This window comes from Protopterus annectens, chromosome 13.part0, assembly GCF_019279795.1.
Source record: "Protopterus annectens isolate FY-2018-M chromosome 13.part0, PAN1.0, whole genome shotgun sequence".
Classification (NCBI taxonomy): Eukaryota; Metazoa; Chordata; order Ceratodontiformes; family Protopteridae; genus Protopterus; species Protopterus annectens.
Window position 1 is genome coordinate 710426709 of NC_056747.1, and position 26510 is coordinate 710453218.

The 26510-nt window shown below is 44.0% G+C and overlaps 1 protein-coding gene across 1 annotated transcript in view; it reads right to left on the reverse strand.

Moving 5' to 3' along the window:
- SPAG5 (sperm associated antigen 5) overlaps positions 1-26510 on the reverse strand; it is a 958852-nt gene that overhangs the window by 759892 nt on the left and 172450 nt on the right. The window contains exon 6 of the mRNA XM_044054398.1: positions 6119-6205. Within this exon, the coding sequence (XP_043910333.1) occupies positions 6119-6205 (87 nt within the window). The remainder of the gene's footprint in view (positions 1-6118; positions 6206-26510) is intronic.

A 26510-nucleotide genomic window follows, 5' to 3' on the forward strand; every position in this document is an offset into this window, starting at 1 on the left:
CTGGCTGAGTCTTGGCCGGTGAATCCTGGAGCTTAAGGAGACCCCTTAAAATAAGCTTATTTTTGCGCTCCTACAGAACCCTTGGGCTGAATGCATGGCATACAGAACAAGAGTCCTGCAGGTGCACTGCGCCTAAGCAACAGACGCAAGAAGTGTGCCCATCTGTCAGAGACATTTTCTGACGGTATGAGTCACACTTCTTGAATCCAGACACCTTGGATTCTTTAGACATATCAAAGTAGAATACTACACTTACACTGAAAAAAATTTTGGACCATAGGCCGAACAGCAAAAACAGTAAGCGGACACTACCACAAAAAAACAAAACACAGTATACTACAGGTATATATATATATATATATATATATATATATATATATTTTTTTTAAACAAAAAACTAGGAGGCCTCTAACAAATGGTTACCTAGAATAGAAAAGGTTTAACTAAAATGCTACAAGGGATAGAGGGGAAGGGGGGAGGAGGAGAACTCTCTAATTTAAATGAATTCTAAGGGAAAACTACAAACACAGTAAACAACAAACTAGTAAGCGACTATATTTAAAACTAACTACCAGAAAAAAAACCTAATCTGTCAGCAAAAAATAGTGCAATAAAACTTACACGAGCCTGAACCAGTAACAATGAACCTCGCAGCTGAAGCGGCAAACAATATCTGGGTAGCTAGTGCTAGGTATCATGGGATAAGGGGTAGCCTCAAGCCAGTAAACCACTCTCGAGCTATAGAAGATGGCAGAGTCGGAGCCAAGGATCGGCTCCGATCCCAACAAGCAAGAAACGAAGGCGAGATAGACAACTTAACATTGTAATTTCTGGTGTACTGTACCTCTTGTATATTTTTTGTATAATTTCTTGTATAAGTTTTGTATAATCTCTATATGTGAAGCCCCCCCCCCCCCCTCCAGGCCTCCGCTGAAAATGGGTCTTATCCCAGTTGGACTTTCCCGGTAAACAAATATAAAATAAATATTAATAACATACTTGTATAGGGTTTCTGTGAACTGTTCTGCATAGGCTGCAGTGTTCTCAGGGTTTATGGGGGCTTGATATTTTGCCAGGTTTCACTTAATAGTAGGAAGTTAGCCTAGGTTTTTTTTTTTTTTTTTTTTTTACTTCAAAGGAGATCATTTCGTGATCTGACCTTACCAGGGAAGACATTACACTGGGGGGTGGGGGTGGGGGGAGGTGTGCAACACTCTTCATATTAGTGAGGACCAGATCCAGTTTGGTTGCACTTCTGGTTGGTGTATTCACAATTTGGTCCAGGGAGTTTATGTTTACAAAATCTAGGAATCTCTATGCTTGTATGTTTAGTGTCATATAGAATTCCCAGTTATTAGTAGGGTAATTACAGTCGCCCATGAATATGGTATTGGGTTGGATGGTGAGTGTTTCGAATAAGTTTAAATACATGGTATAGGTTTCCTGGGTCATAGAGGGGGACCTAGAGCTTGCAAGTAAGTGGTATGGGATTTTTGCCTATGGTAATCTGAACATGGAGAAACGCAAGCGCATTGTCCTGTTTGACCAGCCTTGAGGTATAATAATTTTTGATGTAAATTGAGACACCTCCACCTTTAGTCCCTGTCTGTGTAATAGCTAGTTTAAATGTGTGGAAGGCATTATAAACTTTCACTATCGGTGTGCTCTCCTCAGCTTTGAACCATGTCTCAGTGACTGCACAGACATCAGTATTCTCTAGGGTGAAGGCAGCTTCTACAGAGTGGAGGTTTTGTTTAGGCTCCTAGCACTAAGCAGTAATACCTTTAGATTTTCTTGGTTTTGATTTGCTATGTTGGAACTACTTTCAGTTTGGCATTACCTAAAAAATGTTTTAGCTAATATCTAAAAGCGTAAAGGGAGAGGTGCAGACCATCCCTGGCCAAGCAATGCAGTCTGTTGATCATCTCCTTCCATGCTGAAAATATTGCATCCCCTTAGAATGACACCAGAAACTAAGGCAATTATTAAAGTCAGTCATCTTTTCTTCATATTGTGGCATCATCCTTGGAGAATATGTAAAACTAGGCCCATACCAGCCTGGGAGATGCATTCTGAGACCTCCACACGACGTCTCTCTTCATACAGTCTAGGAAGGTATGTCTCAGGTCATTTACACCTACATGGAGGACGAGTCATATTGGTACAATGTTCTGAGTGTGCTTCTGATGAGGAAAATTGTCACTCAAGGTGTCTGTGTCTATACAGGGCACTGCCAAACACTTGAGGGGAAACTGATAACTAGACTGATGATTTATGGATGAAGCATTTAGGCAGATATTCTGAAGTTAGAAACAAATCAAGCAGTACTTACTGAAAACAAAGAATTAGCTTGTCAAGAATGAAGAGGGGAGCCGCGTGAATGGCTACTGCCTGGCTACTACTACTAGTCTCACTACAGCATCACTTTGCTGGGATACAATGCGCCTTTTCTTCTCTCACCAGAAGCAAAACAGTAGCTCCAGTCCCAAGAGAAGCAGGCCACAACCTGTTTGGTGATCCACAGTCATGTCCCAGATGATCCAAGGGTCTGAAGCCTTTTCCTGTCAGATGCCTTGAATAGCAACCAGAACAATCAGGAACGTCAAAGCACAGACACTGCCCAACCAGAAACAGTCAGGAATCAGTGCACTCCACTCATCTCACCAGGAGCAAAATATAAGCAAAAATTCAAAGCTTGGACCCAACAAAGTAGTTATTAGGCATTCCAGTGATCAGCAGTCTCCAGAAGTAATGACTCTGTGCTCCTTCTCTTACCAGGAGCAAAACAGAACCACCAATCCCATGACGACTACCGAGAGGCAGAACGTGGGCTCTCGAATAATTGATGGTCTTGGAGTAGATGTTGCAGATTTTAAAGGCAAGATGGGAAAATGGGTTAATATCCCAAGAACTGCAGTGTTCACTAAGCAGTTAGATATGAAAGAGGGGGTAACTAAGCTTTAGCCAAGTGGAGAGGAGCCACTAATTTTAAAATAGCAAGATATATTGGAAGGGGGTGGGTACTTTGTGTTCTGGTTCTATGAAATACAGTGGGATGGGCCAGTAAATGTAAATAGTTGAAGAGTGATTTCACAAGATGATAAATTCGTGCTTACAACATCCAATGAAAGGGGAGAGGGAAGGAGATATGTGGTCAAACATATGGGGCATGGCTCACAAGACACAGCTGTGATCTCTTTCCTATTTTAAATATGCAGAATATAAGTAAAACAGTGCAAAGAAAACAAAGCATAATATACAAAATAGAAGGCAGTAAAGTAATACAAATTACAAGAAAGCAAAAGCAAACTAACCTGTTCCTCACAGCAAGTTGTGGTAGTGTCGGGGTGAGCTTTGCTCAAGCAAGATGAGAATTAGAGAAACACCCAACTCTGAAGTCAAACCAGCAGGGGCAAGCTCATTTCTAGTTGACGTGGAGAAGGTTGAGCATGTGACATACATATTAGGCTACAGGAAGCTGGGCCCTCTGTGACACACCAACTTGGTATCCCTACATTATATGCCTCATGGTATTGATCAGGCAATGGTTCCTAAGAGTGGGCTTCCAACCTGTGTGGCTACAACCCACCAGACTTCAAACAATTGTAAGACATGTTTGTGGATTCAGGACTGGCAAGACCCAATGGAGCCCTCCTGATCTTTGAATTTCAGACCCTGCCAAACCCTGTACAGACCTGGGGGAAGGTCCCAATTTCAGTCATAAAGCATAAGACTCAAGGAGTTGAGCCCTTGGATCAAATAAATTACAGACATGCTCCAAATAACTGTCCAGGTTAAGAATAATGCCTGCACTCTGGGATGTACTCCAAGGTTGAGGGTCAGGCTGCACTTCCTATCGTCCCTTAATGTCCCTGATAGGGAAGACAGTTGGGAGCTCAATGAGCTTTTCAGGTTGAAGGCAAGGTCATGACATGTAGGGACTAGAGGGCAGTTTCCAAAATTAACTTTCCTCCCAGGAGAGTGTGATGTGAGACATATCCTTTGTTCCTTTGGCCTTTTTACAATATTTGGTGCAAGGACCTGGGGTCTACTAAATAATCCCACCAATCATCACACTGAGCACTTTCTACTGCTGCTATCCTTCTAGTAAAGTTAGGAATTTTACTGTCTGATGTCTGAGGGTGGCTGGATTGAACCACCAAAAGTTACAGCAGTACTTCACATCTCTCACTCTTCTTCCAGTCAGTGGACCAATGCCTGTATGAGTACTGGTTCATTATCTGAAGCTACATGAAAACTTCTCTGCTTTAAGCATTATACATGGGAGCTTTCCCATCATGTCAGTCAAGATCAAGGCCAGAACTGTGTTAAAAGTAAAAATCAGGTAGGTTCAAAAGCTTGGGACATTCTCATAGAACATGAGAAGTCATGGCATGCACCAGAATAGTACAGTATACCCTCATGCGCAACAGTTTCAGAGACAAAAGAACAAACAGAAAAGGAAGACGGGATGAACCCAATCTGAAATCCCAAAATGGTAGGTCCTAGATGTCAGAGACTTCCTCCACTTTACTTGATTTTATGGCCTCCCAGCACCTGCCCTCCTGCATATACTGCTCCTCCCTGATATAAAGCAATACAGGTCCATCTTAAATAAATGTCCATTTCCATTTTTCTTTAATATACCTTGCCAAAGAAATCAAGTTCTTGGGGGGGGGGGGGGGGGGGCACTCCCTTAAAGTGGAACAGTTTTGGCCTAAAGGGGTTGTTGTAGGAAAAAATCATTGCGAGTATCTCATATTAATGTTAGGAAAACATTTACCCTTCCATACTATGCATGCATTTGGGCCACAACTTTGGTCTGATTCATCAGTCGAGAAAAGTGGAGATGATGATGGAACATAAGGATCAGTCGCACCAAAACTAGAAATCCATGATTAGGGTAAGAGGGCAGTGTAAACAGGAAACAGAATACTGAGGTGCTTTCTCAGAACGACATCTTCTAGGTACAAAGAGGCAATAATTTCATTCTAAAAGGCCTTGTTCAGACCACAGTTTGAGTACTGCGTGCATTTCTGGATGCTATAACAAAAAAGGAACATCAAACTGTTGGAAAAAGTCCAGACAGGGACAGAGGGAATGGAACAGGACCAAGTACTAGAGAAGCCAGAGCTCTTCTTGCTTGTGACCAAAAAAAAAGAGAAGGGGATGGCATAATAATGCTACACAAGTTGATATCAGGAAAGTATGAACAGGTTATCCTGAGTAAGTTGCATACAGTGGGAAAACAGGACAAGGCTTCAAATTGAAAGTGCTATGTTAATGTCAGGAAAATATGAAGAGGTTATCCTGGGCTGGTAGTACAGAGTGAGAAACGGAGGGGCCACAGGCTTCAGACTGTAAAGACTACCTAACTCCTTGGATCTCCAAAAGTACTTTTTCACAGACAGGGTTGCAGACCCATAAAATGGGCTGCAAAGGGTGCTGGAGAGGAAATTTACATAGGCATTCAAAATGGCATCAGACAGGTGTTAAAGGGGAAAGTGGGGATGGAATGGAGGTAGAACTTTAAATGCATTAAAAAATGACAGACTAGATAGACTTGTCTGCTTCTGCCATCAAGCAAATATAATGCATCAGTAATACAATAACATTATTCTGGGGCATAAGTACACTTCCTCACATCCCCACTTAAATCATCTCAACTGAATAAAACTAGGTGCATGCTTCACATGCATTCTGCCCCAATTAAAATAAAGCTGGCCATCAACAATTCAGCTTTCATCCCTGAATAGCTCTACCAACACTGTTTCTTTGCCATTATACAAAAACCTGAATGTGGGTGCACTTCCCCTGTAATACAAGCTGAAATGTTAAAGCTACTTGTCCAGTGCTCTCTTAAATGCTAAAAATGATTTGGCGGAAACATAGGAATTGCTGTTTGGTTTGTCTGAATCATCCTTAATAAGAACTCTAGCAATAAAATATTGATTTTTCTGCACTGCCTTAAAATACTGTCTATACAGAGTGGGGGGGGCACAGCTGCACACTAAGTATTAGTGCTGCAGATGAATATTTAAACAAATGCAATAAGTGTATGACAAAAAAAAAAAAAGACAAGAAAAAACATGGACATAAATGTATTGGTTTACAATACCTGGCTCTCGCTTTGGTGTTGTGGGTTCAACTCTGGTGAAAGCACTCTTTTCACTTCCAAGGCTAGATGGATGATCCTCCTGAGTATCTGAAAGTGGAAAAATAAAATATAAAGTCACTTTAATGTCTTCAAGACTAGTTACCAGAGTTTTCACAGTCTGGGATTGTCCAAGAGGAGGCACAGCCAAGCAGAAAGGATTAAACAGAGATTACTTTAGTTGGGAAAGGAACGGGTGATGGTCTATGATGAAGCAGGGAGTCAAGACTGTACCTGAAGTATAGACACCATGCATTCTATTTGTATTCTGGAAGCATGTGTGTCTCATGATATAATAAGTTGTTCAACATCCCTCCCCTACCCAAATACAAAATACTGATAATGCAAACTGCAGCCCACTTCCTTTGTTAGCATTCCAGAAGTGAAACAGTGATGTACTCCCTCTTCTAATAAATTTTTGTATGGAATGAAATCAGAGCTATGACAGTGAACTACTAAAATAACCTACAAAATGAACTCTGGGGCGCCAGTAGTAGTATAGTGGTCAAATGTATAGCAAGTAGTGGTGACTGCTGAGGGAAAAAACTAAGCGAACAGTCTACATCTTTTTTTCTCATCACCTACCATAACACCAGATCTTTAAGAAATGTCTGGTTAGCAGGATAATACTGAATACCTCCTGCTGTTAGGTTCTGTCAGCAGACAGCTTTTAAGCAATCGCTTTTCAGGAATTCTGCTCTTGGATTCTTCGTTAGATCTGCCTCAGTGTCTTCATGGGGACACCTTAAATGATGGGTGACCATATCCTGATCAGTCCCTTAATGCAATAATTTCAACTCTTAATACAAGCAAGCAAACAAGTTACAAATAAAGCAGGGTGGATGGTCATCTTGTTCACTGTGAAGTCAAAGATCTAGTTTACAGAATGTACAAAAAATGCCTGTTTTAATGCTCTCACAGCCAACAAGGTAAACCTAAAAAGGGGCAAAGAACAGCAACTGTTTTAATGAAATGAAGGAAAATATTCCTCCATTAGCTTAGGAGTATCTCAAGGACAACACTGAAATTAATGTCTCGCTGAAGATACTTGGTTTAGTCTTTAAAGCCCGATAAACGTGTGGACTGCAGATCAAGCAGAAGCAGCAAATATCCCAGACTAATGACGTTCTAAATCAGCCATTCTAATCATACAATTATACTGATGTGCACAAAGTTAACTATTTGATATCGTAAGGGTGGCAAATATAAACCATCCGAGTACAAATCAGTAGTAAAGGAATAATGCACATAATCAAAATCTTTGCTATTTCAAATGAGCATCTGAGCTTTAGTGATGGTGGTGTTGGCTTACTAAGTTCGCGGATGATTGCAAACTGGGTGCAATCATAGAATCCCCCAATGATGTCAACATTCTATAAAATGGGCTCACAGATTGTTGATAGCAACATTAACTTTGATCATGTGTCCGCAGTGGTAAGGAAGACCTTCTATATTGCACATCTCATAAGTGCATAGCATCTAAAAGCTAAGGAGGTTATAACTCCCTGTACTCATCCCTCATCAGACCAATAATAGTGTACAATGCTCCCTTCTGTATGTGCTCTACCAGACACCTGCAGCAGCTGGAGAGACCTCAGAGGTTTCTCACAAAGAAAATTCAAGGCCTAGAATGCGTGACCTACATGGACAAACTGAAGGCACTGTCACTGTACTCTGTATCATATAGACTGCTTACAGGCGACTTGTGCCTGGTCTAAAGAGCAGTCTCAAACCTTGCCTTAATGTAAATGCTGCACATCAAAAATCAAATGAGACAAGAGCCACTCGTTCTAGGGATCTTAACCTAGCCTGCGACAAACAGGACATGCTAGGGAGAGAAAGGTCTCCCAGAGGTTGCCACTCCTCTGAACAAACTCCCAATTCATGTAAAACAGAGCTCTTCAACGACCTTATTTAAAGGTAACTTGGACAACTGGATGGGAAACTGTAAATTTACCCCGGGAGTTTCAACGATGTCCCTACTGGATAGGGGCAGCCAGTGCTGATCTTAGATTCACATTGGAAATATCGACTATATATCTTGGTCTATAAAGGAACAAGGGTATAACATGGCTAGGCTTATAAATGTTCTAGGGCCAATAGCCTAGTAACCTCCTATGATCTTGTGGTTGTTCTGCTTCTATATAGTGTAGTTCATGCCTTTTTGTAAGAGAGAAGCCTATTTTTTTTTTTATATACTTCAAAGAGGTTTAATGATTTTCCTGTGGTTTGAGGGAGGCTCCCAGTGAGAATATGAGAACTTATGTTTTAAATCAAGTATCAGAAGCCATGGCGATAATGAACACTGGACCACACCAGTGGTTTTGCGTAGCTCTCAGAACAGTACAGCAGTTGTGTAACCACGCGACTCAGTGTTTTAGATTTGCACTTAGCCAGTGTTCTCCATCATCACCAGAGCCACTGCCCAGGTGTAATGGGATGGAAAAAATATTATAATTGATTCCACTGTAATAAAATATTTTTGCGATTTTCTGCCCCCAATGCCTGTCAATCATCAGCCCCCTTCTAATCTGCCCTTCTGTTTCTCATTATGGGGGAGAAGGGTTGACTGGGAGGGACCATTGTTCACACAACAATTGGGGTGGTTTCAGGCTTTCTTTTTCTGTTAGCCTTAACCTGCACAAACCCAAGTAAGCAATCAGAAGAGATGTGTAATGTACTAGCTGCAGAGGCAGTCCTTTAATTTTTAAAAGGGGATTCCTTCCAAGCAGCCCTGAACTTTCCCATGTGGCACGAGTAGTGGATTCTCCAGTCCTCATAATGGAAATAACATTGCTCAGTGTGCCCCGAAGTGTGCACAAAACCCTCCTCATCCCATGCCTCCAGGAGAGGTAAGTCGGCAATGCTCTTTCACTCTTCCCTGCCTGTCTCCAAGTGCTGGAGACGCTAATCAAATCCCCATCACTGGAGTTGCAAGTCAGGTTTTCATCCCTCTGTACCACACAGATAGTCTAAGGAAACAATAGTTATGAATATACTGCCATATCTAGACATGGTATAGTTTAAGGAAAGTATCTTTCTTACTTCTGACCAAGGAGCAGCTACACAGATGCACTGTAAATGATGTGCACAATAAAGAATACACTTTAATATCTGGCAAGCAATTAGTACATTCAGAGCCATTCCTTAATTACACCGCTGAAAAACAGAGATTTGTATAGACAATCAAATATACATTATGTTGATGCCTTATTTAAATAAAATATACTTATTATAGCAACAAGTAATATCTATAAGGACCTCTTCTTTTGCATGTGCAAAGGCTGGAGGTATCCTTTTCACCAGTCACCACTCAGCAAATGTTTATCAGAAGATCTCATGCTTAGCTTTGTGTGCAGTGATGTAATGCTCTGATCTGAATGGTCTAAGAATGCCAAGTGCCCAAGTCTGATAGTCTGCCCCCATTTGCTTGGAAGAAATCATTCTGCATATCAAGAAACAATGAAGATTAGTCACCTACATTGCTGACAAGCAAAAAACAAACTTGCCCAAGTCAGACATAAGTCCAGCAGATGAAGATGAACGAACGGGTCAAAATCACCTCTAAACTGACTTAGTGGAGCAGTACAGACTAAAAAATGTTTCAGTCTGGGGAGACAGCCCTGCAAAGGGGAAAGCTTCTAACATCTTCAATAACATCTGAGACCCCAGCTGAAAGACCCAGTTGGAGAAAAGGGTTCCCACAGTAAGGCTTCAACATGGAGCTTGTTGACATCTTAACTCAACGGGACACCCTTTACCTAGGCTAGAGAGTGAGAGTTTCCTGTACCACCAGGAGCATAATTGCTTGACACCACGACCCTTTCATCCACCAAAAGGCAAATGGAATGCATTTTGGTCCTTCTTCCTGGAATAAGACATAATTAGAAGAAATAGTATGTGAAGGAATATAACATTCTTGCATGCTACTGGATTATGAGCACATACAGATTCACCTTATCCTCCAGTACAGAGGACAACAGGGGTGGACTGCATTCTCCCAAGTGGAAAATGGGTTAATCTCTGGAGTGTCCTATGAACACACAGACAAAGCATGGCTCTGAAACCATAAGAGAAGTGGCTGTGAGGCTCTGGCAGCTCATCCTTGTCCTCTGTGATATGATTGACTAGCAATGCTGCCCCTATATCATAAATCCCAATGAACATCACCTCCCTGTAGATTGTGCACACCCTTGCTCCACCTTCATTGTGCTAGACGCAACATGACAGAATATTTGCCTGTCAGAATGAGGAATGGTTCCAGAAGAATCTAATTCCAAGGTCATGTGTGTCATAGACCATCCAAAGCTCCACCTTCCTGATGTGGTGCTCCCTTCTCAGTGGGGTAGCCATATCACTTATGCCATACAGAAGTCAAGAAGGGCTTCCCACCACACCAGCAATGCAACTGCTGTCAAAACTTGTAATGGGTTTTGCTGTGGGAAGGTTTTGGTGGGAGTTGTCCATCACTTCACAATGAATGATGTGGATTTAACACCAAAAAAAAAAAGTCTGAGAGTAAGTGATGGTTGTACAGCCATGCAACTCCCACAGTATTAGTACAACACCCATATGCACAGGTATGTCAATGATGTCATGAGGATTGTTAAAATAACAAATAGACCAAAACACTGTACAACTGCATTCATACTTGATATTTATTAATACAACTGACCAAACACTATTGTCGAGATATTAACATTTTCTTTATAACATGGATTACTGACAGATAAACTGCACTTCCTCAAACGACTCTGTTCATAAATCAAATGTCCTTCCAACCAGTTTTCAGTCACTTTTATACACTAAATTTAAATCTTCTTAAAACATTATTGGCGTATTTGTGGCTTTACTGTGGACCACACCAGTTTCTAACCCTTAATCAATTTCTGAGAATACTGTAGACCTCACCACCAGTTTTCCGTTTCCTTATCAGTTTCTGAAAAAAAAACAGGATGTACTCTTGTGACAAGACAGACATTTTCTGCACTTTTAGCCATTTCCCTTTGTTAGATCCAGTCTGTCAATTGAGTTGTTGTATCTACCTTATCATGCTATGTCAGCAAGCCTCTATTTTCATAGTCATCTGTTATTAATGTTTTAAGTCCATAGCAAATCTTGTTGTCCTGCAAATTTTTTTTTGCTAGGCTAATCACACGTTTGCTGCATATTTCTTTCTGCATACTTTGCAGGCTTTGTATCATATACTGTTTCTAAAAATATCCCACTGCTACTATGAGGGAAGACAACTTTACTTTTATACCATATCTATATCAAGGATCACAGTGGCCAAAATCCCCAGAATACAGCAGAATCTGCACCCTGTGGTTTGTTCTCACATAACCTGCCAAAGCCATGACCTGCTGCTCCTCCTCCTCAGACAGGAATAACCAATACTGGAGACTCGTTCTGTACGTATGAAGGCAACTCCCTGAGGAGTCATGGAGGACTTCTCTCAATTAGTGGTCACCCTTAGAAACTGCACCCAAGGAACAGCCTAAAGCAGGAATGCATTCACGTAGTCTCTGGATGGGACTATAGCAAAAACTATATTCATAGTTCTTTTGCAAGGCTTTGGCTAGTAAAAGTAAAGTCTTTCTCAGTGACTCAACAGATGGTACACTTGCCTTTGATTCCTAAAAACTGGAAGGTTGTGCGCATTCCTTCCCACACATGGCACTTAGATACATGTTCCAGTACCAAGAATGAATGTAGCATAGGAAAGAGGGTGGGGCCACAGTCATATGATGCCAACCTTTGGTCACAACTTTATTCTGAGATTTTATGTGGTTGAGGTGAGAAGAGTGATAGTTCAGGTGGATGCAAAAGGATCTAAGGCACCTATTGAGAATTTATTTTTATAAGCAGTGTACAAACCCTCTCAGAAAATGTTGTCTTTAGAAAAGTGCATATTTTATATGAAAACTTAACATATGAAGCACAATATTTCACAAAAACATGTCACTTATTAAGATATAAATAGTATCTATATGTTTTGGAAGGAGCATGTTTAAACAATACTTTTGCATTATTTCCCTTTTCTTCATTTAAATCCTGCTGAATAACATTTTTTTTCCTCCTTTACCTGTATTTTCTTATACAGCAATGGTTTTCATCTGCTCAACCAGTTCTTCCATATACATGCCCAGGTGTCATCATCAAATCATTACAAAACTTTTCCCTACAGATACTTGATGCATTGTATTTTCTAGTATACTCGCACTGTCACTTACTACTCTACTAACTTGCAATGTTTAAAAAAAATCCTCCAAAGTTTATTCTTGCTCAATGCATCCTTTTGCAAGTTTGCTTTTTTCTGCTAAACATTTTATTTTTATTTTTAGTGAAAGTTGCCCATATGTCAGCCACCACACAAACTCTCAGCGTACTAATTCTTGTATACTTCAAGTCAGTACTGCCCCAAGTCTTTCTGGTAGATAACTTTTTTAACCACTGAGCTTGTGAAACATTCATTCATATGTATTACTTTTCACTCTTTACCACATATCTACTTTCATTTGCACATTTTTTGTTTATAAAATCCCCCCTCTCCATAAATACGATCTTTGCTTTTCTTGTAAGTCCTGAATAAACAACCCCAAAATCTTATATATTATGTTCATTCTTCAGAATGTTGTCAGCCTTATTTTTTTTTTTTTTACATTGATACAGAGCACCTCAGCTACTAGCTTTAATCATGAATTGCAGATTTAAAAATTAAATGCAGCAATAGCATCCCTAGACACCCATCTCTTTAAAGACAACTATGTTCTAAACACAATGCTTCCTTTTCCCAGAGTTTACTTTTATTCTTACATAATTACCCCACATGCTCTTTCTTGTAGGGAAAAAAAATTAGATTTAGCTGTTTCTTCTTCTCTGCTGCATTTCTGTGACACTTCGCTTCATCAGTAAAAAAACATGCGGGGTTTGGATGAAATTTCACACATTTCCTTCATAATTTGTCTCCTTCAGTCTCAACATAAACCTTCCTATCACATTTTAAGGTTTTTGGCACCCAGGAAAAAGCCCACACAGCAAGGTGTGTGCAGTTTTTTAATCTTTCTGTCCCAATGAGTCATAAACTAATCGAGTCTCTGGGTATTTTAAGATTTTTTTTTACTGTGCACTGTCATTCACACACACCCTCTTTCCCTCTGGAGCCATAAACCTATTGTTACTATTAATTTCATTCTACAGAGGTTTTAAAATAAATGACTACAGAACAGATATGCATCTGAGCCAGGTATAGCAATTTGCTACGTAAGGAAACAAAGTGCTTTTATGGAGAAGTACAACAAGTTATCAAAAGAAAGGAGTGCAGAAAAAGTTAGAGTGAAAAGACGGTTGATGAAAAGAGGGAATTGTTGGTTGGCTAATCAAGAGGCTAAGATAGCAGTCGCAATAGCAAAGAACCACAAATAAGAGGCACTCTACCAAGTTCTGGAAAGTAACTCAGCAGAAACTATCAAATTGTACAGCAAAGACAGAAAGATAAAGAATGTCATCAGAAAATCTTCATAAGAGATGCCAGCAATAACTTGATCAGCCCACAGGACATCAAAGATAGATGGAAAAAGTACTTCCAGCAGCTTCTGAATGAAGAAAACCACACTGTGTACTGGTCCAGACACAGCCAACAATGGGAAGAGAAGAGCTCACCGTAAAAGTAGTAAGAACAGCACTAAGGAAAACGAAGTCGGAGAAAGCAGCAGGTTTGGATGAGGTCACTGCAATGTAATCAAGATGTTGGGCAAGTTAGAGGACAAATAGCTCCCTGGGGGTACTCATGGCATTATGGACAGAAAGGCATGACTCAGATGACTGGAGAATAAGCAATCTAGTACCAGTGCACAAGAACAAATGGGACATTTACAACTGTGGGCAGTATAGAAGCATCAAATTCCTGCCACACTGCATGAAAGTACAGCATAGTAGAAAATGAGACTGGAGATCAGCAGTTGAGATTCAGATCAGGATGCAGTACAACAGACCTGATGTTTGCAGGGAGACGGACAGTTGAGAAGACGCTAGAGATGAGTAAAGAGCCCAAATGGGCATTCCTAGACTTGGAGGAAGCATATGGCAAGGTCTCAAGAAAGCAGATTTGGGCAGTTCTGCAATGTTTCAAAGTCCCAGAAACACTGGTATAACTGGTACAATTACTACAGACTATGGAAAAGTACCCAAAGGCACAAGTGCAAACAGAGTTTGGACTCACAGAGGGGATCCCAGTGGGAGAAGATGTGCATCAGGGTTCAATTCTGAACTCACTGCTGTTAAGAAGTTATGTACTCACCATAACGTTCCATCTGAGTAGGTATCTTCATTTGTCTGCAACCTTTGGGATACGGATCCGAGCCGGCAACTTCTACCACAGCATAGATCCGAGCTCCTAGCTCCTCCCTTTACCCATAATCCCCTGCCAACCCTGACTGACCTCAGATCAAGTTTGCCCGATATAAGCATCGTTACTGTGCCCCGGAAGGGGCTTATCTAAGATAGATCCTAAACAGAATCCTATAGGTCAGGGGGAAGGAGGGGGGGGGGTGGTTGCAGACAAATGAAGATACCTACTCAGATGGAACGTTATGCTGAGTACATAACTTCTTAATCTGAAGTAGGAACTTCATTTGTTAGCAACCTTTGGGACAGAGTCCCCAGCTACCTGAATCCTGGGTGGCCTTTATGGAAGAATATTCCGGAGCACTTCAGAGCCAAAGGACGCCCTACCTCTGGAGACAACATCCAGTTTGGAATGGCTGATAAAGGTATGAGATGAGGCCCAAGTGGTTGCGGAACAAATATCATCTAAGGGAACCCTAGATTTAAAAGCCGCCGAAGTAGCGACGGCCCTAGTAGAATGAGCTCGGACTCCCTGAGGTGCAGGCCTTCCCGAACTCTGATATGCCAAGAGGATACAACTAGCTATCCACCGTGACAGGGTAACTTTAGAAATTGACTTGCCTAAATTTGTTTTGGCAAAGGAGACAAACAACTGGTCAGATTGCCTATGATCAGCAGTTCGATGAATATAAAAGTGAAATTGTCTGTGCACATCCAAGAAATGCAGTTTGTACTCTCCTTTGTTCTAGTAATAGGGAAAGAACACGGGAAGATTAATAGATTGATTAATATTAGCTTCCGAAGATACCTTAGGCAGAAAGGACGGATTGATCCTGATGTAAACTCTATCCTGATGGAAGGCTAAGTACGGCGGTTTAACACACAGAGCCTGAAGCTCAGAGACCCTTTTAGCTGAAGTAATGGCCACCAAGAAGGCAGTCTTCCAAGAGAGGTATTTAAGATCAACCGTAGCCGCCGGCTCGAAAGGGGGGCTTGTCAAGGCCTGTAGAACCAAAGATAAATCCCATGGGGGTACTACCTCCCTGACCGGAGGTCTGAGAAGGAAGGTACCCTTGAGGAAAGCTTTACAAAGCTTGAAAGTAATTAGAGGACCCGATTCATGCTCTACATGATAATGCGAAATCGCTGCTAGTTGTACCTTGACTGTAGAGCAGCTAGCCCCTTGATGAAAAAGGGTAGTTAGAAAATCCAAAACCAACGTAAGAGGCGCCGTGAAAGGATCCAAGTGATGGTGCTCTGCCCAAATGGAGACACGATAGACCCTTCTGGTGGAAGGTTTATGTGCTGCTACTAGGATGGCTTTGACTGGTGAGGAGATTCCGGGAGTCCTCATCAGGAGTGGAACTGGAGCAACCAAGCAGTCAGCTTGAGGTTGACCAGGTTGGGGGTCGGAAGACCCAGAGGGTGAGTAATGAGACCTGGGAGGGGATCCAGAATCCAAAGTGGATGAATCAAATGAGACCACAGGTACGGTAACCACATTTGACGAGGCCAGAATGGGGCAATGAGAATAATTTTGCTCCCCAGCCGACTGGCTTTCTGTAAGAGTTTTAGCATCATGGGAAGAGGAGGGTAAGCGTAAAGGAGGCCAAGCATGTACTAGAGTCTCTCGGGGACTCCCCCTGAGGGGGGATTAGAGCGAAGTAACTGTTGCATTTGGTATTTGAAGGAGAGGCAAAAAGATCGCAACAGGGTTGCCCCCATTGGGCAAATATTTGTTTCGCTACTAGAGGATTGAGACCAAATCGTATGGGGTCAGAATTGAACGACTTAGCCTGTCTGCTAGGATGTTGGACCGTCCCGGAATGTGCATTGCAATGAGAAAGCGGTTGGTGGATATCGCCCATTCCCACACTTTCATGGCCTCGCGACAAAGAGGATAAGACCTGGTTCCCCCCTGTTTGTTGATGTACCAGACCACTGACATGTCCATTTGTACTGCAATCGCCCCAATTGGAAGGCGGCTGTGAAGTGCCTGCAACGTCAAAAGCACCGCCCTCATCTCTAGGACACTGATATGCAAGGAGGTCTCTGTGTCGTTCCACGTGCCTTGGACCGCTCTGCCTGAATAGTGCCCCCCCACCCCAGGCGAGTGGCATCTGTGGTCACTGTGGCGACGGGGAAAGGCATCGAGAATGGTCGTCCCGTGTGGAGACTTGGGGACTGGAGCCACAACATGAGCGACCCTCTGCAAGCCCTGCTTAGGGGAATAGGATGGGACAGGGGGTTGCGAGACAGGGACCATTGTACCTGGAGGGTCCAATGGAGGACCCTCATATTTAGACGGGCTAGGAGTAGCAGAGGAATTGCTGCCGCCATGGACCCTAGAGCTCTCAGGATCAATTCCGCCGGTGGAGCAGGAAGTTGGAGAATGGCCTGAACATGCAACCTCAGGTTCTGAAGCCGATCGGGAGTCAGGAAGGCGAGCATTATTCTGGATTCCAATCTCGCCCCTATGAAATCTATTACCTGTGTAGGAACCAGAGAGGATTTGGCCATGATGACAGTCAACCCTAGGCGTGGAGCAAGACTGAGGAAATAATCCCTGCCTGAACAGAGCAGATGCCTTGTTGGGGCGATGAGGAGCCAGTCGTCCAGGTACGGAAAGACCTGAATTCCCAGAAGCCTCAGGTGGGCCGCTATGACCGCCAAGACTTTGGTGAACACCCTGGGGGGTGAGGTGAGACTGAAGGGGAGGGCCCTGAACTGAAAGTGACTGGCTCCCAGCCGGAAGAGGAGGAACCTCGTGGAATGTCTGTCCACAAGAATGTGGTAGTACGCATCCTTGAGGTCTATCGAGCACATCCAGTCGTTCTCCCATAACAGGGGGAGAATAGATTGTAGCGTGACCATTCGGAACTTTTCTTTGGGTACTGCCAGGTTCAAGAGAGAGAGGTCGAGGATGGACCTCAAGTCCTCCGTCTTTTCTGGCACCAGAAAGAACCTAGAGTAAAACCCTGATCCGAACTGATCTGGGGGGACGGGTTGGATGGCTCTTTTTTGTAAAAGCTGCTGAATTTCTGTAGCAGCCACCTCCCTCTGATTGGGTGGTACGTCAGGGAGGCTTCTGGTTTTGGGGGTTACAATAAAGGGAATTTGGTAGCCTCTGGATATGATGCAAAGCACCCAGCGATCTGTTGCTATGGACTCCCACATTGCTAGGTGCTTCAAAAGACGCCCCCCAACTGCCTCCAGAGTGGAGCAGCCGGCCAACCCCTCAGGGTTCTGCGTGGGCCTCTCTGAGAAGGGTTCTCTGGATCCAAAATTTCTGGGACCTCCTCTGCCTCTTGGGCAGCGTCCTCCCTGTCCTCCTCTGCCACGAGAGGACTGGTTGTCCGGAGCAGACTGGGACTGATGCGATTTCCGGAACCACATCTTCTTCGGACCCTTTTGGTTCTTAGCAGAGAAGCGGACTCTGACTGCAGACAACGTCTTCCCGTCTTTCTCGCTCTGGACTAAAGTGTCGCGAATGGTTTTGCCAAACAGTGCAGAACCATCAAAGGGGGCATTCGCGAATGACGCCTTAAAGGGTTCCGATAAGTCACAATGTCGGAGCCAGGCTTGGCGCCTCATTACCAGGCCTGCTCCGCCAGCTCTAGCGGCTCCTTCCGTGGCGTGAGACAAGAGCCGCATAGAGGTGTTGGAAACTGAATGTAGAGTGGACATTCGGGAGGAGTACAACTGCTTGTCTCCTTCCGACATGGACTCTGGGGAGAAGGCAGCATATTCTTTTATTAGATCTCGCTGCATCCGGATGACGTGTGCCATATAGTTCAGTGCCCTCATGGAGAAGGTTGCTGAACTAAAGACCCGCTTCCCAAGGCTGTCGATCGCTCGAGACTCCATGCTCGGCGGGTGGACCGCGGAGCTCTCCTGAGCCAACTCCCTCTTGGTGGCCGCCGCCACTAACATGGCATCCACGGGGGGACCTCTGCTCCAGTGGGTTCTTTCTGCAGGGGGATTCAGGATTCTATCTGGGTGCTTGGGGACTAGCTCTACAGTGTCCGGCTCCTTCCAAGCCCTGGTGGAAATAAGGTCCACCAGGGGGTCGGGGGGAGGGGACACCCAAGAGGTAGATGGCCCTGCTTCGAACGCCTCTAGGAATACGGACTCATCTGAGGAAGCCTTGGGGGCAGACCACCCTCCCCTAATCCTGAGCATTTCCATGATGTCTCAAAAGGAGACATCCTCGGGGGGGGTGACCTTGGGGAGCCTTCCCCTTCATCTAAGTCCATATCTTCCGTAAGGGACACGGAGGAGACCACGTGTCTCCTCTTACACTTAGCTTTGTGAGGGACCTCCTCGGGGGGGGGGCTATCCTAGGAAGACTCACCAGCAATGTCACGTTCCAAAGGAACACCCAGAGGCGCTGAAGTAGGCTGCCCTGAAGGCCGGGTGATGGGAGCCTGGACCAGCTGAGAGGGAGTGCAGGGGGGAGCCGAAGCCAGAACCGGAGGCCCGGATGCACTCAACAGTGCCCTCTCCACCACCGCGAAAGCCGAGGGGAAGCCACTCTCAACAGGATCCGAGAGTCAACTCCCACTCGGATCCAAAGCGGGAACCGGATCAGGGGCAGAGACCCTCGGATCCAAAGGACCCGTGTGCTCCGACTGGGACGGAGCCGAAGTCACACTGAATCCCTCGGATCCGAAGCTCAACCCACGGCTCCGAGAGGTCGGATCTGAAAAGTTTGAGGGACCAGTCTGAGTCAAAGTAACCAGTACTATCCGCTCCGATCCACCCCCGGATCCAACACGGCTCGGCTCCGAATGCTCCGAACCTAGAAAGCCGATCGGAGAAGGAGAGATTGGAGCAAAAAATGGGGTTAAGCTCCCCCCAGAGGGGGGGGGGGAGGCAAGAGCACTCCCATCTGCAGCTGGGCCTGGATGAACCTCCTCATCATCCGGTCCATGTCTGCATCTGACATGCTAAAGGTGGACCTCGAAGAGGCCACCGAGGCAGACCTAGAGTGTCGCCTCGATGACCTCGACGGGGACCGGGTCCCCTCCTCCCCGGGTCCCGGTGAGAAACAAGGGGACTGGAGCAGAGGAGGAGGAGGTGATCCAGAAGCTCTGGATGGAGAAGCCCGTTTGGTGGGCGGGGCCGAGGAGGAGTCCTCGGCCCGCTGCTTATGGTGCTTCTCCTTCCGTTTGGCTTTCCCGGCCTCCCTCTCCTCCGGAGCCGAAGTGGGAGGTTGAGTCCCGACCGGAGGGAGACAGGGGTGGCTACCACCAAGGGCTGGGTAGCGGCCACAGAAGTACCAGAGGCCGGAGCCGAGTCCGGGGGCAAAAGGCCTGCCAGAATCAGCTTCGACCTCAGGTCCTTAAGTGCCCTGGGGTTGAACGCTGCGCAAATCGCGCATCCCGAGGAGAGGTGTTCAACCCCAAGGCACCTAACGCACCGGGTGTGGCCATCCGCCGGTGAAAGCTTATGGCCACACTCGGTGCATTTTGAAAAGATGGCTTTAGGGTCCTCCAACATGGTATACAGAAAACACACTCACTAGGCCCCTACACACACCACAAACACACACTACGACTAGCGAGGGCAGGGAGGGAAATAAACACAAAATAAGTTAAATAAGTCAAATATAGGATACCTAAACACTCGTACACACTCACACAAGAAAAGGGAAGAAAAAATGTAAAGTTTTTCTCACAAAAGTTATCCAAATAGCAGGAGCTCGAAATCCAGCTTGTAGCTTGAAGCGCGGCAAACTAGATCTGAGGCCAGTCAAGGTTGGCAGGGGATTATGAGTAAAGGGAGGAGCTAGGAGCTTGGATCTATGCTGTGGTAGAAGTTGCCGGCTCGGATCAGAGATTGGATCCATATCCCAAAGGTTGCTGACAAATGAAGTTCCTACTTCAGATTACTACATTAACAAAAAGATTAGAGGGAACAGATTAACAAAGTTGCTGTATGTAGGACAATGTGGCATTACAAGCAGACTCTGAACATGAACTTCAGCAAATTAAGAGAGACTGGACTGCAAAAACTGGAAGGCTTATAGGATGAAACGGACTGCAGATGAGACAGGCATCATGCCAGCAAATGGGGAGAAATCAGAAGATGCTGAAAACTGAGATAAAAGGGAAATAGTTGAACAGCTTCAAGTATCTGGAAGGTGTGGGTAAAGACAACGGAAGTCTGAATGAGAAGAGCAAAGCTAGATTCAGAAGGCTGCAGCCAACTGGCACAGTGTGTCAGGTGTATTGTGTGACAAAAGAATGCCAAAAAATCTGAAAAGGTACATGACCAGTACTACTGTACAGTACAGAAATCTGAGCAGTGACGGCAGGGCAGTTGAGGAAGCTAAAATTAATGGAGAAGTAGTGCCTGAGATGGGTGTGGTAGGAGATGGATGGATTGCATGAGAAAAGACCTGTGAAAGTCTGGTATGGCTGTCAAAGAAGAAAAGAGTGTGGCACTGAATTCAGGGAGATGGCAACAGCTGACGTGATAACCTAACCCCATGTATAAAAAAGGAAAAGAGGGGTTGATTAAAATATTAATTCTGCTTACTCTGGTTTACTAGCAGAAGGGACAACAACAAGATATTGCTACCATAAAAACATTTGCATTTAGCCTTGTTCAGTAGGATTTTTTTCAAGTGCTGCCTGAATTTTTTGTAGGAGTTGATGGATCTGATATTAGTAGGAACAGAATTTAGCACTAAAGCAGTGGGCAGTACTGTGAAGATTCCTGGAAAAATTTGTAGTGTGGGGATTGGGTGGGTGGGATCTAAAGTTATAGGAACGGGCTCTTGCAGCTACTCTGCTTGCAAAGCAGGGAAAAAGAGTAGACTGATTACTTAATATTGTGGATCTCTGCCTCACTGCTTCTAATATAACATAGAACCATCAATATACGAATACTCCATATACGTGTTCTGGTTTCTTATTACAGTGATCCTTAAAAGACCACATTCTGTCCACGATTTGCTAACATTTTTATGCCACTCTTTCCAAAATTTCCATGTCTTTTTTACACTTGTACCTCAGATTTTGAAACTGTTTTAATTTCCTTTTCCTCATTCATATGAAAAACGTATACTCCCCCTACCCCAGTTTAAACTCAGTCCTCACTTATTTGATTTTGCTAATTTTTAGCATTACCTTTTTTGCATGCTTTTTCTTGTAGTCCTAACCACCATATCACCTGCAAGTATTAATGTGAAGGAAAATTCTAGCCCTTATATTTTTCTATACATGTCTTACTTTTTTCTTACTCTTGACTGTGCAATCTATGAACTAGCCAAACTACCATATACGTAAAAGCTGTATCTGCTTTATTTCTTTTTTCACAAATTTATCCTAAAAAATGTATTTTTATTCTCAACTTTTATTTTAATATAGATTTCAAAGAATTCTTAGGCTGTGTTTTAAAATGTTAAAAAAGGCTATTTTTTTGCAATATCAGAAACATTGCTTGAATGTGTACACAACATTATCCTACTTTTTCCTCATACTTCTTACACAAATTCCTATTTACATTCATGCTCATCGTATGGGTGTTCTTTTTGCACACAGTTTCTTCAACTTTCATTCTTCAAGTGAAATCCATCCATCCACAACCCCTTTTTTCCCCCATTTTTACACATGGGGTAGGGGGTGTCACTTCAGAACTGATATTCTAGAAGTCATGTAATTACCATAACATTCCATCTGTGTTGTCTATTGCCATTCTTCATTAACCTGTGGGTCTCTGTTCCAACCCTTGGAACCGACTGGCCACTTCACTAGCTTGAAATGTGAAGCTCGAGCTCCTCCTCCCTACCCATAATGCCTCCTTCCCTCAAAGTGCCTCAGATCAAGTTCAGTATCACTATTTTTATCCTGTCTGCTAAAAACAAAAGAGGAGGAAAGAAGAGGAGCTCAAACAGGAACAGTGGTTCCATGAAAATATCCATCAGGTCACTCGAAAACTAGGGCTGGGGGGGAAGGATTAATGAAGACGGACAACACAGATGGAACATTATTGTAAGAACATAACTTCTTTATCTGATGTTGTCATCTTCATTCGTTCATTAACTTGTGGGACATTGTCCCCAGCTAAAGGAACCCCAGGAGGCAATCATGGAAGGATATTCCAGAGCACAGCAGAGCCAAAAGCAGACATTTCTGGAAAAGATGTCCAATTTATGAGTAATTAATGTATCAGGATTAGTCCATGTAGCAGCTGCACAAATGTCATTAACAAATACTCGACCAAAAGGCTTGACAAGTTGCCACAGACCTTGCAGAGTAAGCCTTAATCTTGACCAGGTACAGGGATGTTCTTGGAAGAATAAACAAAAAATACAGTCTTAACCATCTCACCAGGGAGGTCTTAGTAATTGCTTTACCTCTTTTAGTGTCTGAAAGAGAACAAATGTTCAGATTTCCTGAAATTCTTAGTTCTGTCCAAGTAAAAACATAATTGTCTATGCACATCAAGTAAATGAAGAGTGCATCTCCCTTATTTTGGAAGTTTAGAAAGAAAACAAGAAGGCTGATGGAGTGGTTGATATTGGCTTCTGCAGCAACTTTAGGCAAGAAGGATGGGTTGGTGCGTAAGGTTACCCTATCATTGTGAAAAATTAAATAAGGAAACTTGGAGAAAAAGGCCTGTAAGTGAGATATTCCTCCCTCTGAAGTAATGGCCAGCAGAAAAAGCATTTTCCATGAGAGAAAAGTACAGTTGTGTACCTACCATAAATGTAGATGTTCGAATGTATTCACTGTTGCAGTCATTACTCTTGGGTTATCCTGCTGGCAGGCTACCTGCAGTTGGCCAGAATTCCAAAGACTAGGTCCGGCGTCGGTTGCGGTCGCCTCTTCCCTGACGTCAAGTGCACCAGGGGTATAAAAGATGCAGCCGATGCCATTTTATTCAGTTTTTCTTGCAGAGCGGTGCCTGAAGCAAAAGCATTTCGCAAGTGCCGACTCCTGAGATTTTCAAATCTGAATTTCAGAACCGAAGTCTTCATTAAGTCTAGCGTAATGACTGCAACAGTGAAACACTATGAACATCTTCAAATCTACTGTGGCCGCTGCTTCAAAAAGACGATTAACCAGGGCCTGCAATATAGCGGTCAAATACCAAGGGGGAGTAGGATCCTTAGTGGGAGGACGAAGTAGAAAGGTACCCCTAAGGAAAGCTTTACAAAGTTTTGATGAAGCTAATGAAGAGTCCTCTCCCGAATGAAAATTGGAAATCGCAGGTAGTTGAACTTTGACTGTGGAAAAACTAGTCCCATCGTTAAAAAGGGAAGCCAAAAAAATCCACCACCACCAGGATGGGGGCCGTAACAGGGTCTATTTGTTTCTGTTAGGAACAGATGGAAAACCTTTTCCACTTATTCTTATAAATCCTCCTGGTGGAGGTTTTATGGACAGAAATAGTACAGTTGTGTACACTTACCATAAATGTAGATGTCTGAGTGTATTCACTTGTTGCAGTCATCACACTTCAGTTATTTGCCTGCAGGTAGCCCTCAGTCAGCCCGAATACCAGAGTCTTGGGATTCCTGCGTCGGATGCTGTCACCTCTTCATTGACGTCAGGGGTATAATACATGCAGCCGATGCCATTACATCAGTTTTTCTTGCCCCAGATGTCAGGAGCCCCCAAAATAGGAAGCAATTACATGGTGTGGAACACCTCCAGTAAAAAGTAAATACCACTGCCTTAAGATATGACCAAAAAAGAGGATAGGTAGAAAGTACAGAAAAGTCAGGGGGCTGGATGGGAGGTAACCAGGACTGCAACAGTGAATACACTCGACCATCTACAGTTATGGTAAGTGTACACAACTGTACTGTTTTCTTCATGTTTCACTGTTGGTCATCACACTTGGGTTGATTACCAAAGCTGAGGGAGGGTGGAGGCAGTGAAGAAGTATTAGGGCTGGCTAGCAGGCCTTGCAAGACTGCTGCAGCAAATCCAGCTTTGGATTTAGAAAAGATAGGCAAGTGGCAATGCTTGGTGAAGGTGTGTACAGAACTCCAGGTTACAGCTTCCAGGATGTCCCTAGTAGGGACTCCCCTGAGAAATGCTGTAGAGGATGAGGTAGCCCTAGTGGAATGGGTTCTGATTCCTGGTAGGGTAGGTTTTCTATGGTGTTTGTAGCAGAAATGGATGCAGTGTGCTATCCATTTGGTGATGGTTTGCTTTGAAATGGCCTTGCCCACTGCCCCTGTAGCAAAGCTGACTAGCAGCTGGTCAGATTTTCTGAAAGGTTCATGTCCTGTCAAGGTAGAACCTAAGCTGCCTGTGCACGTCCAAGGAGTGCAGGATCCTTTCCCCTTTATTCTGAGGATTAGGGAAAAAGGTTGGTAAATGGATGGATTGGTTTAAAGCCACACTGGATACCACCTTGGGCATAAATGATGGGTTAGTCCCGAGGGAAACCCTGTCCGCATGGAAGATAATGAAGGGTTCCACGGCCATAAAAGCCTGCAACTCAGACACTCTTCTTGTTGAAGTGATGGCTAAAAGTAAGGCTGTTTTCCAAGAGAGGAATTTTAACTCTGCTGTAGCAGAAGGCTCAAAGGGGGGAAGCATGAGCTTCTCTAGTACAAAGTTAAGGTCCCAGGCTGGAGTGGGAGCCCTCCTCGGGGGTCTTAGATTGTTAGCTCCTATCAAGAACTGTTTGACCAGATGGTGAGAGAAGAGGGGTGGCTCAGTATTATATTGAACTGAGATGGCAGAGGCATGAATCTTAACAGAAAAGAAGGATAGGCCTTTGTGGAGCAGTTCTGTTGGGTAATTTAGGATTTGAGGTAAGTTGGGCACGGTTGTGTCCATTCCCTGAGACTGGCTCCAAGAACAGTATCTTTGCCTTTTTTCTGAATAGGATTTCCTAGTACTAGGCCTCCTGGCCTCAAGGATGACATCCAGCACCTATTTGCTGAGGGTTGCTGGTGATGTATTCATGGAATGAGCCAGGCTGGTTGGTTCAGGGTTTGCAGCTGAAAGGGCACAACCTGGCCCTACTGCTGGGACAGCAGGGAAGAGGTCTGATGCACGTGCCAGGTTGGCACTGCTGTCAGACTGCGTAAAAGTGGGTACAAGTGCTGCCGTGGCCAGTCTGGTGCAATAAGGATTGTTCTTGGCCTGTCCTGTTTGATCTTGAGTGGTACTTTCAAGAGGAGGGGCAGAGTGGGAAGGCATAGATTGAGAGGTTTTCCCATGGATAGGGCATCCACTTTCCATGCTTGGCTGTGGGGAGCTCTGGTGCAAAATTTGCTCAACTGATGGTTCTGGGGGAAAGCAAAGAGCTCCACCTCTGGTGTCCCCCACCTGTGGATTAGAAGTTTGAATGAGATGGGTTCCAACTTCCACTCGTGTGGGTCCATTAGATTTCTGCTTGTCGTCTGCCAGTAAATTTTGTTTGCCTGGCAGGAATTGAGCTTGCAGGTGCACTTGATTGCTTAAGGCTGTGTTCCACAGAGCCATGGCTAACCTGTAGAGTGGGTAGGAATGAGATCCCCCCTGCTTGCGTTGTCTGCCTTTATCGAGAGTTGTCCTGGAAGGATAAGGTATTTGAAGGCTGTCAGTGCATTCTGTACAGCTAACATTTCTTTTTGCAAAAAAGAAAACCGGCACAAACACGGAGCTGAGAACACACTGTAAAAAAATCACAGTAGGCAATCCACAAAGCTTTTGTCCCTGCACAATCAGGAACTTCATCAAAATAAAACAATTCCTGTCAATCAGTTTAGAAGGGGCGTGCCTCCGGTTCCCACAGAGGCAAATGGTTCTCTTACACTTACATGGTGAGTCTTTTTGATTGATATGCAGGTGCATTTGTCTTGGACTCCATTTGCCTTGAATGCATTTGCCTGCCATGCGAGTCCCCCATGTATAGATAGTCTGATGTATGTTATCAGGGTTTGGGCGGGGGGTTGAGTGAAAGGGAGTCCCTCGTTGTGGTAGCAGGCCTCTGCCCACCAAAAGAACTCTGTCCTTAGGCAAGGAATGACAGGACTCGCTGTTTCCAGGTCCCG